The sequence below is a fragment of the Rousettus aegyptiacus genome, unplaced genomic scaffold, assembly GCF_014176215.1.
Source record: "Rousettus aegyptiacus isolate mRouAeg1 unplaced genomic scaffold, mRouAeg1.p scaffold_m13_p_3, whole genome shotgun sequence".
NCBI lineage: Eukaryota > Metazoa > Chordata > Mammalia > Chiroptera > Pteropodidae > Rousettus > Rousettus aegyptiacus.
This window is the reverse complement of record NW_023416306.1, coordinates 116,989,720-117,002,674: the sequence shown is the minus strand read 5'-3', so window position 1 is coordinate 117,002,674 and position 12,955 is coordinate 116,989,720. Positions and strand designations below refer to the sequence as shown.

Genomic DNA, 12,955 nt, shown 5'->3' with positions numbered 1-12,955 from the left:
GCCCGGCTCGGGCCGCAGTGTGGCAGCCGCCGATTGGCTGCACGGCGCCTGCGTCGGGCGGGCGGGACCAGCTGGTAACTGCCGAGTGGCCGGAGCGCGGGGCGGGGCCGAGGAAGCTACCGCCGCGGCGAGCTGCGCGCTAGGAGGGGTCTTGGGCCGGCGCCGGGGCTGGGGCTGAGGCTGGCCCCCGTGTGTGTCGAAACCCTGGGGGCAGGCAGGGTAGAGCTGGAAATGGGGCGCAGTAAGGCGGGGATCCGATCCTGAGCTCATCCTGCTCAGGGGGCGACAGAGGCGGAGGAGTGAAGTCAGGGTTCAGTGGGCGGAAGAGAGGGAGCCTGGGCTGAGGTGAGTCCCCCCGAGCGGGAAATGAGAGAAGGAAGTGGTACCCGAGGGAGCTTAGGGACGGGACACATTTTTAAAATGTCAGGCTGTTGCATTTTGTCCAATTACTCTTAACTTGGTTTTTCTTTCGGCAGCAACCCCAAGCCCTCCCACTGCCCCACACCTCAATCCATTGCCTGATTCCCGAATCAGGTCCCTGTTGTGCCCGAATTCTTTATTGTCCAGCCTCGGACTCCTGCCATTGTGGCTGCTGCTTTTAATTAGAAATGCCTCATACAAGTGAAGAAGGTGTCTGGCCACTTAGTCAACTGCGCAGTATTCTCTATCATTTTGTTTCAAAAAACTTTGAGTCTTGGTACAATGTTTTTGTCTTCTTAAGGGCAAAATGGGTGGGAGGAGGGGAAGAAAACCTCTAATCTTTGGTGTAACTCCAAGAATGAAATCATACTCGATTCATACATTTTCTTGACAGATATGGCTACCTACCACCCGGATGGACATATGCAGCTACCCCGAGCTGATGCCATTCGTTCTCGGCTCATTGATACTTTCTCGCTCATCGAACATCTGCAAGGCTTGAGCCAAGCTGTGCCACGGCACACTATCCGAGAGATACTTGGTCAGCAGCCTGTTTCTTCACTAGAAGAAATTTAAGACTCCCATCCACACCTTCCAAAATAGTAGGAAGCAGAGAGCCAATTTTAAGGATGGAAAATTCAGGAGATTGATTTGGTTGCTAGTTTGGAGGTTACACCAGACTTGATAAATCAAAGGCTTTATAACAAACTCTTTGAATACAGGAGATAGAACCTATGTCACTCACCTTTAGGCCTAGGATAATGATTAGCCCTGGCTGACTTGAAAGTTTCCACCAGACACTTAAAACTTTGAGGGTTGAACCTGCTGCCTTGATTCTTGGGCATGGACGGTGTTGATCATGAGCATTACATTAGTTCTTACTCCAAATTAATGTTAGTTGCTGTGGGAAGGAGCAGTTAGGCAAGCTCCTGCAGTAGGAGGCCCCTTATGTAATCAGTATCCCTGCTCCCAATCCTACCTGCTCTTCATATTCCCTCAAAACTTCTCTTTATCTACTGTCCTTCTATTTTTGGTGTAGATTCTTCCCATCAGAAGAAACTTATGTTGGGAGATCAACACCAGCTCGTGAGCTTCTCCATAAAGCCTCGCCATGTAGAACGGATTACACATGGCCAGAGACTGATGAGCAGGCTTCGAGTGCGCTGCAGTCGTCTGCCACCTCTTTCTTTGTGGGCTGGATGGGTCCTTGAGCGTATCCTTTAATGCCACTCATTTTTATCCCAGGGCTTTACCGTCTCTTGCCTCATCATCTGCCTAATGACTTATTTATCCCTTTCCAAACTCCATTTTCACGGGTTCTATCCTCGCTCCTATTATTTCACCTACGGGAATCAGAAAGAACTCCACTCTGTATGTTTCCTTAAGAGAAAACAGGTCCTCTCTTCACAAACTTCATCATCTTCCTCATCTTTTTGAATACAATTGTCCTTATGGTTGAAATAGGTGAGAATTGACATTAAGTGAAAGAGGAAGTGGATGGGAATTTTTTTTTCTTTAAATTGATTATTCTACATTTTTAAATGTTACTCAAATTGTGATAGGCATAATTATATTGTCTTCTGGAGTAGGATTTGTGCAACTGCTGAGATCTGGGAACATTTGAAGGGTTCTCGAGAGTGTAGATATAAGGTAGTCTAGACACTTAGAAGGAGGGTGTAATAGACTCACAAGGAACTGGAGATGTAAAGACCAGTTATATTTCTTGTGTTGGTTTAGTCTAACTTTGTTTGGATTAACCTTTTAGAGATATTGGTGCCTATCAATGAATGATTCAATACTTACATTTTTACAGATATGTTTAGAAAGATTAAGTACAAGTAAGAAATCTCATGAAGTATGTAAAGTTAGGTACAACTAAGGTATTAGATGAGCCAAAAAAATGACTTAAAGATTATAATTCTAAAACCAGTTATAAATTATAGGAAATATATTAACAATAAAATGAATCTGAAGAATCAGTGAGCTCGTTTGATTAACATCTTGAACAAACTGTTCAGAAGAGAAAACGGATAGTAAAAGCACACCCTTGTTTTACTGTTTTGGCGAAGTTTCCCACTTTAAAACAGTTTTGATGCAATCAGGTCAAAGATATTTAAATATACCACAATAATTGATGTCATTGACCCACTACGGTGTACTATATATTTTAAAGTGTTTTATAGCCTCCCCAAATGGGGAGGCTTTTGAAATAAGTCACCCACATTTCCTATTTCTTGTCTGAACATTGGCCTATATTCGCCTTGTTGGGGTTAGGGATATAGTCTTAATCCTTGGAATAAAGTAAGTAGCGGTACCTGTACAGGATACCCTGAATCTAATGGACAAATCAAAATAGAATAGTACTAACTATTCTATTTGGTAAAACAGCTGAATATGAAACATGATCACTGTGGCAGAGGATAGGTGGATTGCCCAGGTGGGAAGTACCTGGCAAACTCGTGAAAATTATGTCTTATTAAGTACATTCTCCTGGTAGAAAGACAGGAGGGATAATAATTTGTGACTAACAGATTTCTTTGAACTGACTAATTCATGTAATAAACATTAAGACTTTGCTTAGACTTTTAAAAGGCAATTTTCCAGATCACAAAGAATGTTTGTTATAGATAGGGAAAAGAATAGTAATTAACAAATAGTTTTCTAGATCAAAGCTCCACAGTTTTTTTGTCTTAATGATTTTGTTTCCCAGTCATACATATATAATATTGAAAACCTCCTTAAGAATTTTCATTATTTCATTTTTTTATGATATAATGAAGCAAGTTGAAATAAAAATAATATTTTAGGCTAGCATGTTATTACATATTATATTTTAAGGTTTATCGTATAATTTTAATAATTATGTGTGAGCAAATTTTTACTTTTCCCATTTTTTAAGTGATTCATGCTATTTTTAAAGAAAATATATGATTTGTCTACACATGAATTTTAAAATGACATAAAATTTGACTTTAGGATCAAATATATTTTTTTTGCAATTATAATTTTTATTTTATTTTATTTTTTAAATTAAATATTTTCATTCCTTTTTTAAAATTGAGAAATAATTGACCTAACATTAGTTTCAGGTTTATAACATGTATTATATGTTAAATACATGTGATATATGTTAAAGTGTAAATGAAAATTTGATTTTGTGTTAGGGCATAAAATGTAGAAAAACTACTTTCACAATGATATTAGTTGCTTATTTTTATATTTTTCATATTTTGTTTCTAAATGATGAGAAAAAGAAAAGAAAGATTTAGATCATTTGCAAGCCTTTCTCTGAAAACGTTTGCAAGTGTGAATAGCCCTTATTTCTAAGAAAAAACTGAGAATAACAATTATAATTTTATATTGATTTTTGAGGTTCTAGCAATATCTTGATGTACTATATGAAATTTTTGATCAGATGAATGCAATTTATATAATCTAATGAAGATCATCTTGAGATAAACTTGCAGAATTATTCTTATATTCTTCATGAAGTTGTTTTTCAACAGCGTTGTTTCTTACTTCCATTATGATTATAATTAGCCAAAAATATTACTAAAAGCAATAACAATTTAAAACTGTGTGTCAAAATCTACACAGCAGTTTAAGTATGTTCTTCTGATTGTCATTAATTGTCAAACATATCAGTTATAATGTATTTGCAGGCTCTCAGATTATTCTGTTTCAGAGGGAAACATTAAATTTTTAGCTTTTAATACTATTTTGATCTCAGTGTTTTTTCAGTAGGATAACATACATCCATTACATGTATAAAAACGATGAAGAGGGTTGAAAGGTGAAAGCAATGAGTTATGGAATAACAATTAGCAAATGATAAGGTTTAGAGGGAAAGAATAGGATTCAGTTTGTTTTGCATTACCAAGTCAGCTTTAGACAGAGAAGAAAGGGAATGTTTTAAAAGCTAACAAATAAAGAACCAAGTAATTTCTTATTATAATTCAATATACTCTACTAATCTGGCTTCTTGTTTCTACATCCCTTACAAAGCACTGTACATATCATGGCCCTGCATTTTCATTCCATTCTTAAGGTCCATTGCTTCTTTGTGAAGTTTGGGACCTGAGCAGTAGTACAGCATACAGGGTTGGTGGTAATTAAGAGATCAATCCCTTGGTGTCTGTGTGACCCCAGAATGGGAAGGCAAGATAACAACAGGAGAGATGAGTCGTAGCTATTTTTCATTCGGTTCTGTCCTCTCCTATATTTCATGGGTTGAAGCAACAACAGTGTTGAGAAACTCAAAGAAAGATGGAATAGCTGTTGGCACAACTGTGGTTTATAACAGTTCAGAGATTGTGATCATCCTCTATCATTTACCTTCCCACTTCCTTAACCTTTATTCATCCCTTGATCTATTCTCACAGAATTGCTCGAATCCACAAATATCAAACTGTTGCCACTGAAGCTGAGTCTGGAGGTAGCAGCTTGGTTCATCTTGCTTATTTTCATCTTGGAAATCCTTCTTATGTGGCTATCCAGTTTTTTCCTCTTCTGGAAGAATGCCTGGAATGTCTTTGACTTTGTTGTCACAGTATTGGTAAGGATAGATAACCTGAGGATTAGTTTAGTGGGCTGAAGAATATGCCTAGATGAATCAAAATGACAAGAAAAGTTAAGAAAATTAGATCACAGGAAGGAACACATATTGGTTTTTTTTCTCTCTAAAAGTGAAAGTCAGTCATTGCAGGAGTTGGTATTAGGAACAAGGCAGAATCTAACTACAATGTTAACCCCAACAATAACATCTGCCAGTTACTAAGCACTTACTAAGTGCCAGATACTGTTCTGTTCTACATGTATTTTCTCATTTGAGCTTCACAACAGCCCAATGAGATAAGCACTATATTTATCTCCTTTTTATGTCTGAAAGTTGAAATAAAGAGTTTTAAGTAATTTAGTACAGAAAAGCTGAAAATGAAGCAATCCCCAGAGAATATTATTCGACGGATAATGTCCAAAGAACTATGAAGATGAGTAAAGAAGGGGCAACTGTGCGTGGGTGCTTTTGGGTATATTTTACTCATAATCTGTGTGTTTCCCACAGTCCCTGCTTCCTGAGGTTGTGGTGCTGGTAGGAGTAAAAGGCGAGTCTGTATGGCTCCAGTTGCTGAGGATCTGTCGGGTGCTAAGGTCTCTCAAACTCTTTGCACGATTTCGTCAAATTCGAGTCATTATTTTGGCCCTGGTCAGGGCCCTCAAGGTGATTTGACTGTAGCAGCTAAACCAGGTGGGCAAAGTAGATAAACATGGGAGTTTAACATGAAACAAGTCTGGGTGGGTCAATGAAGGCAATGAAAGACCCTGTGATTTATTATTGGATGAGAAAAGGTCTGGGGTCAAGCCTCTGTGGTCTAGAGATGATTGGGTTCAGGACTGGAAGTGAGGGTTTGGTGGGGGGTTGCCAGGGTGAGCTTGACTGGGCTGTAGGTGGAGATCAGCCAAGTCTGGCCCTGCTCTGACTTGAGGTCATGGCCTCTAGAGCATGACCTTCCTCTTGTTGTTGCTGATCATCTTCTTCTACATTTTTGCTGTGACCGGCGTCTACTTCTTCGAGAATTACACCCGTTCATCTCGCCAGGACCTGAAGTACCACGTGTTCTTCTCGTAGGCAGGATGGGGGGAAGCCTGGGTTGGGGGAGAGAATTTGGGCAAGAGACTGGGAAGCTAGTTCAAATAGTAATACAAAAAGTACAGTCTATTGTAATAAATTAGAATAGAACACAGTAAGGAGAGACATAGAAAAAGAAATAGTGAGTGGTAGTCACTCTGATTTTGAGGATAGGACAGCTAGTTCCATATTTGGCTGTGGGTTCTGCAAATTCAAATGCACCCTCATTAACCATCTTGAAATAGCAGTACATTGCAGTGGTTAAGCTCTGCTTTCTATGCCTCAGTTACCTTTTTTGAAAAATGAGAATAAGAGTGTAAGATAAGCATTTAACATAGTATTTAACACATTGTAAGTGATAGTAAATGTTACTATGACTCTCAAACATGTCACTGGTTTTACCCCAATCTCTAGGTATGGAGAGTGCATCATTCCTATGTAGTTCATTGCTATGAATTGACAGTCAAGTAAATGGATGGATTTGTGACATAAATATGTGATCCCAAACAATGAATCCCCACACTTGGAGATTGGGGTAAAACTAGTGACCATTAGGTAACATACCTATACTTATTCAATAGTAAAATCCTGATAAGATCTTTGTCTAGAGAACACTAATTGCTAGTAGTAAGTCAATTTGGATTTAGAGGTGATAATGTTATTTATGGATTGGAATCCAATCCTGTCAGCACCTCTCAGGTCTCTCTTAGTAATTTCGTAAGAGTATTAAGTTAGGAAAGTCTTAGAATCGATATTATTCAGGCTTTGATGTTTTCAACAAATCGCATATGGAGAGAAGGAGAGAAGGAAAATGTAGATACCTTCCTGAAACCTTTTGTGACATATGCATTATCATTCATTGTTTGAGATCACATGTTTATGTCACAAATCTATCCATTTACTTGACCATCAGTTCATACCAATGAACTACATAGGAATGATGTTTGCTAAATATGTAAATGATCTCTGTTAGATGAAGTCCATAGGAAAGTGGAGTATGAACTTACAAATAATGATATGTAGTTGGTGATTCATTTTTTAAAAAATTCAGTACCTATGTAGTGACTACCTACTATGCCCCAGGTACTAAAGGAATAGTAAGTGAAATTCATAGATTATTCATGATAAAGGAAAACCTAATCAAACAACCTCAAACTGAAGAATGATTAACTAAAAAATAGAGTATGGTAGAAAAGGAGCCAAAGTCAGAGCAAACAAAGAAATGTTCTTATGTTGCTTTAAGAGTGAGAATGAAAAAAGAGTGAGAATGATACTGTTTCTGAGAGGTTTAGATCTCTGTTCTATCTATACACACACCTCCTTTTCCTTTAGGGACCTGCCGAATTCCCTAGTGACAGTATTCATTCTCTTCACCATGGATCATTGGTATGCACTGCTTCAGGATATCTGGCTGGTGCCTGAAGTCAGCCGCACCTTCAGCAGCATCTATGTCATCCTTTCGTTGTTACTTGGTTCCATTATCTTTCGAAATATCATAGTAGCCATGATGGGTAAGCATAGAAGAGGTGAAATTTTGTAGAAGGGGTGTTTGGAAAGAAATTAGAGTGAAAACTAGGAATGGTAAATTACGGATAGAGAAAACCTGAAATAGCAGGATGGTTTGGGGCCCGTGATGGATATTTCCCTTGGTTTCTCCCCATCCAAGCCTTCTCCCCAGGTCTGGTCACCACCATTTCCCTACACCTAATGGCCCTTCGGGGCAGTTACTAACTTTCAGAGTATCAGGAATGAGCTGAACGAGGAGATGACACACCTGGAGGTTCAGCACAAAGCTGACATATTCAAGCGGCAGATTATCCAGAGGTCTGCTTTCCTATTTTCAAACGCAATTTTAGTTCTCAAAAGTTTCCTGACCTCATTCCCTGTTTCTACTTCTAGGCCTTGGCCCCATTTTTTCCCTTTGTGGCAGAAGATTTGCCCCAGGGTTAGAATTTCCCAACTCTAGAATTTTGCCTGATTCTTTTATCTGTTGTTGGGGCTTCCCTACTCTTTTTCTCTTTTTAACCCCTTAACTACAATTTATTCTTGCTCAGTTTTTTTTTTTTCCACTTCGTGATCTGAGTTATTTCCTTTTTTTCTTGCAACATTCCTGTTTCAGTATAAATCTCTTCATTCTTTTGTGTGTTTTGTTTTGTTTTTGCTTTGCAGGAGACAAAACCTGTCGCCTGAGGCACTGAGGTCAAGCCTTAGCAAAATGTATGTATATCAGGTTAGGAATGTGCATATGAACTGGGATGGACACACATGAAGGAGGAGAGGGTAGGAAACCAAAGATGAATGTTGGCTTTGAGAGAGAATTAATTAATTTAATAACTATTTGTTATAGTGGGTTGACTGGTAGCCCCCCCAAAAGATATGCCCATGTCCTAACCCCTGAAACCAGTGAACATGAACTTATTTGGTTTAAAAAGGGTCTTTGCAGATACAATTAAGGATGTTGAGATGTGATCATCCCGAATTAGCCATGTTGGCCCTAAATCTAGTGCCAAGGATCCTTATAGGAGACAAAAGAGGAGAAGACATAGATAGAGAATAGGAGGGAATGTGAGATGGAGATAGAGATTGGAGTGATGCAACCACAGCTAAAGGAAGCCAATGAATGCCAGGCGACTAACTGCCAGAGCTAGAAGAAGCAAGGAATCTCCTCCCTTAGACCTTCCAGAGGGAATATGGCTCTGCCAACACCTTGATTTCAGACTCTGGATTCCAGAATTGTGAGAGAATGAATTTCTGTTGTATTAAGCTACCAAGTTTGTGGTAATTTGTAGCCACAAATTACAGCAGCCACAGGAAATTCATACAAGTACCTGCTATAAAACAGATGCTATTCTATATCCCTAGTGTTCAGCAGTGGATAAGAGACCAGAAAGAGAAATAAGAAACTCATTTATCCATTCAACAAATAATTATTTAATACTCATTAGATGCTTGGGACCTATCAGTGAACAGAATAGACAATAATGCCAGCTCTCATGGAATTTACATACTAGTAAGGGGAAAGAGACAATAAAAAATGAACATATTAAACAAGTATATTAATATGTTAAAATATGATAAGCATTATGAAAAAATAAGTAGGATAGGGTAAGGGGGAGTGGAGTATAGCGTGGGAGTTGTAGGTGGTTTGTAATCTTAAACAAGGTAGTCAGGGTAGCCTCACTAAAAAGGTAACATTTGAGCAAAGACTTGGAGTAGGTGAGAGGATTAGTATGTAGATGTCTATGGGAAGAGTGTTATGTCATAGGCAGAGGGAACAGCTAGTACAAAGGTCCTAAACTAGAAGCATGCCTGATATGTTTGAGAAACAGCAAGGAAGCCATTGTGACTGGAGCAAAGTGAGCAGAGGAAAGAGTGATAGGAGATGAGGTCAGAGAGATCCTGTAAGGCTGTGGGGGGTGTTGCAGAGAGATTTGGGCTTTGACTCTGAGTGAAATGGGGGACAGAGCAGAGCAATGACATGAAATGTTTTACATTTAAGAGGGTTTATCCTGGTTACTGTGTCGATGAAAGACTGTAGAAGAACGGGGAAAAGAGAAGAGAGATGAATTGGGAGGCTATTCTGCTATCCAGACAAGAGGCAATAATAGCTCCAACCAGACTGGTGTCACTGATACCAGTGAGAAAAAAGATATATTTTGAAGGTAGAATCAACAGGATTTCTTGATGGATTGGATGTAGGGGTATGAGAGAAGAGTTAAAGATGACTCCAAAGTCTTAGACTAAAAACCGGCAGGATGGACTAGCTATGATGGAGAAGGCTGTGGATGGAGGAGATTTGGTTGGCAAACAGTTCAGTTTTGGTTGAATTCGATATTTCCATTAGACATTTGAGTGGCCATATGTGAGTAAAAGTTGCATATTACAAGTCTGGATTGAGACATAAGGTCTGGACTAGAGGTTTAAACGTGCATTTAGTAGGCATTTAAACTCAGATGAGATCACCAAAGGAGTGACTGTAAATGGAGAAGATAAAAACACCATGAGCTGAGCCCAGGGGCCCTCCACTATTAAGAAATAGAATCACATGAGCAAAGGCTTTAGTCGTGGTGTTAATAGGCATAGGGCCATGCAGTGGAGAACTACCGCTTGGCAAAATAAGGTGGGGTACGGAATGTGGAAGCCTCAGTAAGGCTGAGCACAGAACCTATGTGGTGAGGGGCACTAACATATAACACATAGGATAATTGAGGTTGGAAGTACTTAAGCTTAGATTTGGGATTTGTATATAAAATAAATTGTACATACAATGAGAAGTTTGCCCCTCATATTCTTAATATTAGCTATAGGGGATGGCCAGGGCCAGGACCAGAATAGTAAAAGTGCTAACCATCTCTCATAGATGTATTTGAAGCAATAAAATTTCCCCTTTCACTTTTAGAGATAACAGTCAACGTGGGGAATCTCTGGACAGATTGAAAGTTTTTCAAGTGTCTAAAAATACTGCCATCGAAGAGAATTCAGAATTATATCAGTCAAAATCAAAACAAGAAATGAAAAAGTCTTCATCTTGCTCTTCCTTTTCTTCTTCCTGGTCCTCCTCATCTTTGTCTTCCTTCTTTTCCTCTTCTTCTGAATCCAAACGTGCTGCGGACTCTATTGGTAAGCAGAGGGTTTCTTCCATTTGAATTCATACTCCTCTAGGAGACATCTTAATTTTAATAGGAGCTCTCCCATTATACCTACTTCCCAGTTTTCTCTACCAGTCTGATTTTCTGCCCTTAGTTACTTTCTTTGTGCTTCTTCATTTTCCCAGTACTTCTGCGTCACATTGGATAAGTGTGGCTGTGGCTGTCTTTGCATACTGAAAAAGTGATCTCTTGGTGATGTACCCTTTTCCCTCACTGCTTCCTGTTTTCTCTTTCATTCCTGCTTTCCCCACATACCACCATAGGATTTATCAGCTCTTTCCCAGCTTCCACAGATCTGTATATCTTTTAAAAAAGAATCCCTCCATTTAGGTCAGTTAGACTGGGAGACTCACGTGCACCAGAATCTGCCTGGACTAATGGACATGGATCAGGATGAACGTGTTGTTTGGCCTAGAGATTCACTCTTCCGATATTTCGAGTTGCTAGAAAAGCTTCAGTATAACCTAGAGGAGCGTAAACGGTTGCAAGAATTTGCAGGTATGGATTTAGGGCAATCGTAGGGACCAGGAGTTAAGCACTTTGGAATAGCATATATAACTGAAGATAAGGAAGAGGGTGTCCACTGTTTTGGTATCTCAGCCTCTGAATTTCTACCTCACACCTAAAAAATCCTTGGTTTGACATGTTCCATTCTGAGCATATGTCTGGGCATATATCCTAATTTCTTCTAATCTAGAGAGAACCTGACAATTTTGCCTCTCCAGTAGGGGACTGCTACTTTGAGATCTGAGAGCTTGTTTCCAAAGAGGAGAGTGTTCCAGTCATTGACAGTTAAGGCAAGAGGGGCTCTTGCTCAATTTGGACAGCCTGCCCTCTTTCGTACATGTTTCTTCTCAGACCTGAATAGTAGGGCCTCAGGCTTAAGATTTGGGGCTTATATATACATAATGACTGATAGCTATGGGAATTAGATAGTGAGCAGAAAGCTCACAAGTACCCACTGCCCCCAATCCCCGAAAGAGGTTTATGAATTATAGACTTCTACTCCTTTTAGCACCTTCTAGTGTCAGCTGAGGCAAAGGGAAGTATGTGATTTAAACAGCAGAGTCAGAGTTCAGTGGAGAACTACCTGCTCAAAATTATTTTCCCTAAGTTTCTCACTTGAAATTTCACCACTTGGAGATTAACTTGGATTAATAAATTTTCCCTCTAAAAAATAAAATCTACAAGAGTTAGGGGGCCTTTTTTACAAATTAATGTGTATTAGTGTTATCTTCCTCTTAGCTAGCTAAAATCAATCCAGTGTGAAATAATTTACGGAAGAGGAATGTGTGTATGTGGTGGGCACAGAAGGGCAATGAGAGGAATTTATAACATTGTAACATGGAATTTAGAGCAGGATGTCAAAGATATTCATCAAAGTTCACATTCACCTACTTCAATGTGTTGCCTAAGGTTAATCCTGCTCTTTCCAGTTGTCCTCAGCCCTATCTTCCCACTCGTTCTCTTGAGAGAAAACTGAAAGAAAGGAGTAAGGCAGCTTATTTAATTCTGATTAATTCATCTATGGCAAAGAGTATAGACACATATGGCTTAATTTTAAAAATTCATTTTTCAATTATAGTTGGCATAATACATATGGCTTAAAGATTAGTAAAAATTTGTGTGGGAACCCAGAACAGCAGGGTCTTCACCAAACTTTTCTTTTTTTAACGCCTACGGCACCTGATCTTCCTAGGTAGTCTCCCATCCAAGTACTAACCAGGCCTGACCCTGCTTAGCTTTCGAGATCAGACAAGATCAGGCACATTCAGAGGGGCATGGCAGTAGACTTTACCAAACATTTGTGTGTTCTGGACAGTCTTAGCTCTCCAGCCTCATAATCTGTTTTTTCACAGTGCAAGCACTAATGAACTTTGAAGACAAGTAAAGCTGAAAATGGATGGCTTCGATACCTTTGGCAAAGGATCATGAAGAGAATAGTTGGAAATGGAGAATTCAAAGTATAAATGTCTAATAAATACTACTAATAATTGCTCAGTGTCCTGTTTCTGAGACATATGGGATACTGAAAGGTATAAGGTCAGATGAAAAATTTAGTTTAGATGTCAATGGGGCATTTGGTTCTTGGCTTTATACCCTTTCCACAGCTGCTCAGGCTGACTCTTTGACTTTGTAACTATAGTTCCCACCCTGCCTGTAACCGCTGCTTCCTGATAGAGTCCTAATTTCACCTTCTCCTTCCCCAGCGTATAGAGGCCTCTCTGTTTGGGGGGTTGGGGTAAGAACACAGTGTAAC

At 39.3% G+C, this 12,955-nt stretch overlaps 1 protein-coding gene and 1 pseudogene across 1 annotated transcript; one reads left to right on the top strand and one right to left on the bottom strand.

Annotated features, from left to right (window-relative positions):
- The first annotated feature begins 77 nt into the window (after positions 1-77).
- CATSPER2 (cation channel sperm associated 2) lies at positions 78-12,691 on the top strand. The gene is made up of 13 exons (XM_016145005.2): positions 78-345; positions 815-961; positions 1,460-1,633; positions 1,816-1,884; positions 4,803-4,975; positions 5,483-5,638; positions 5,918-6,042; positions 7,379-7,557; positions 7,771-7,870; positions 8,216-8,263; positions 10,446-10,666; positions 11,026-11,193; positions 12,555-12,691. Exons 2-13 carry the CDS (start codon positions 817-819, stop codon positions 12,584-12,586), a joined length of 1,590 nt encoding a protein of 529 aa, XP_016000491.1. The 5' UTR covers positions 78-345; positions 815-816; the 3' UTR covers positions 12,587-12,691.
- LOC118600523 lies at positions 12,370-12,488 on the bottom strand (annotated as a pseudogene).
- Positions 12,692-12,955: the final 264 nt, after the last annotated feature.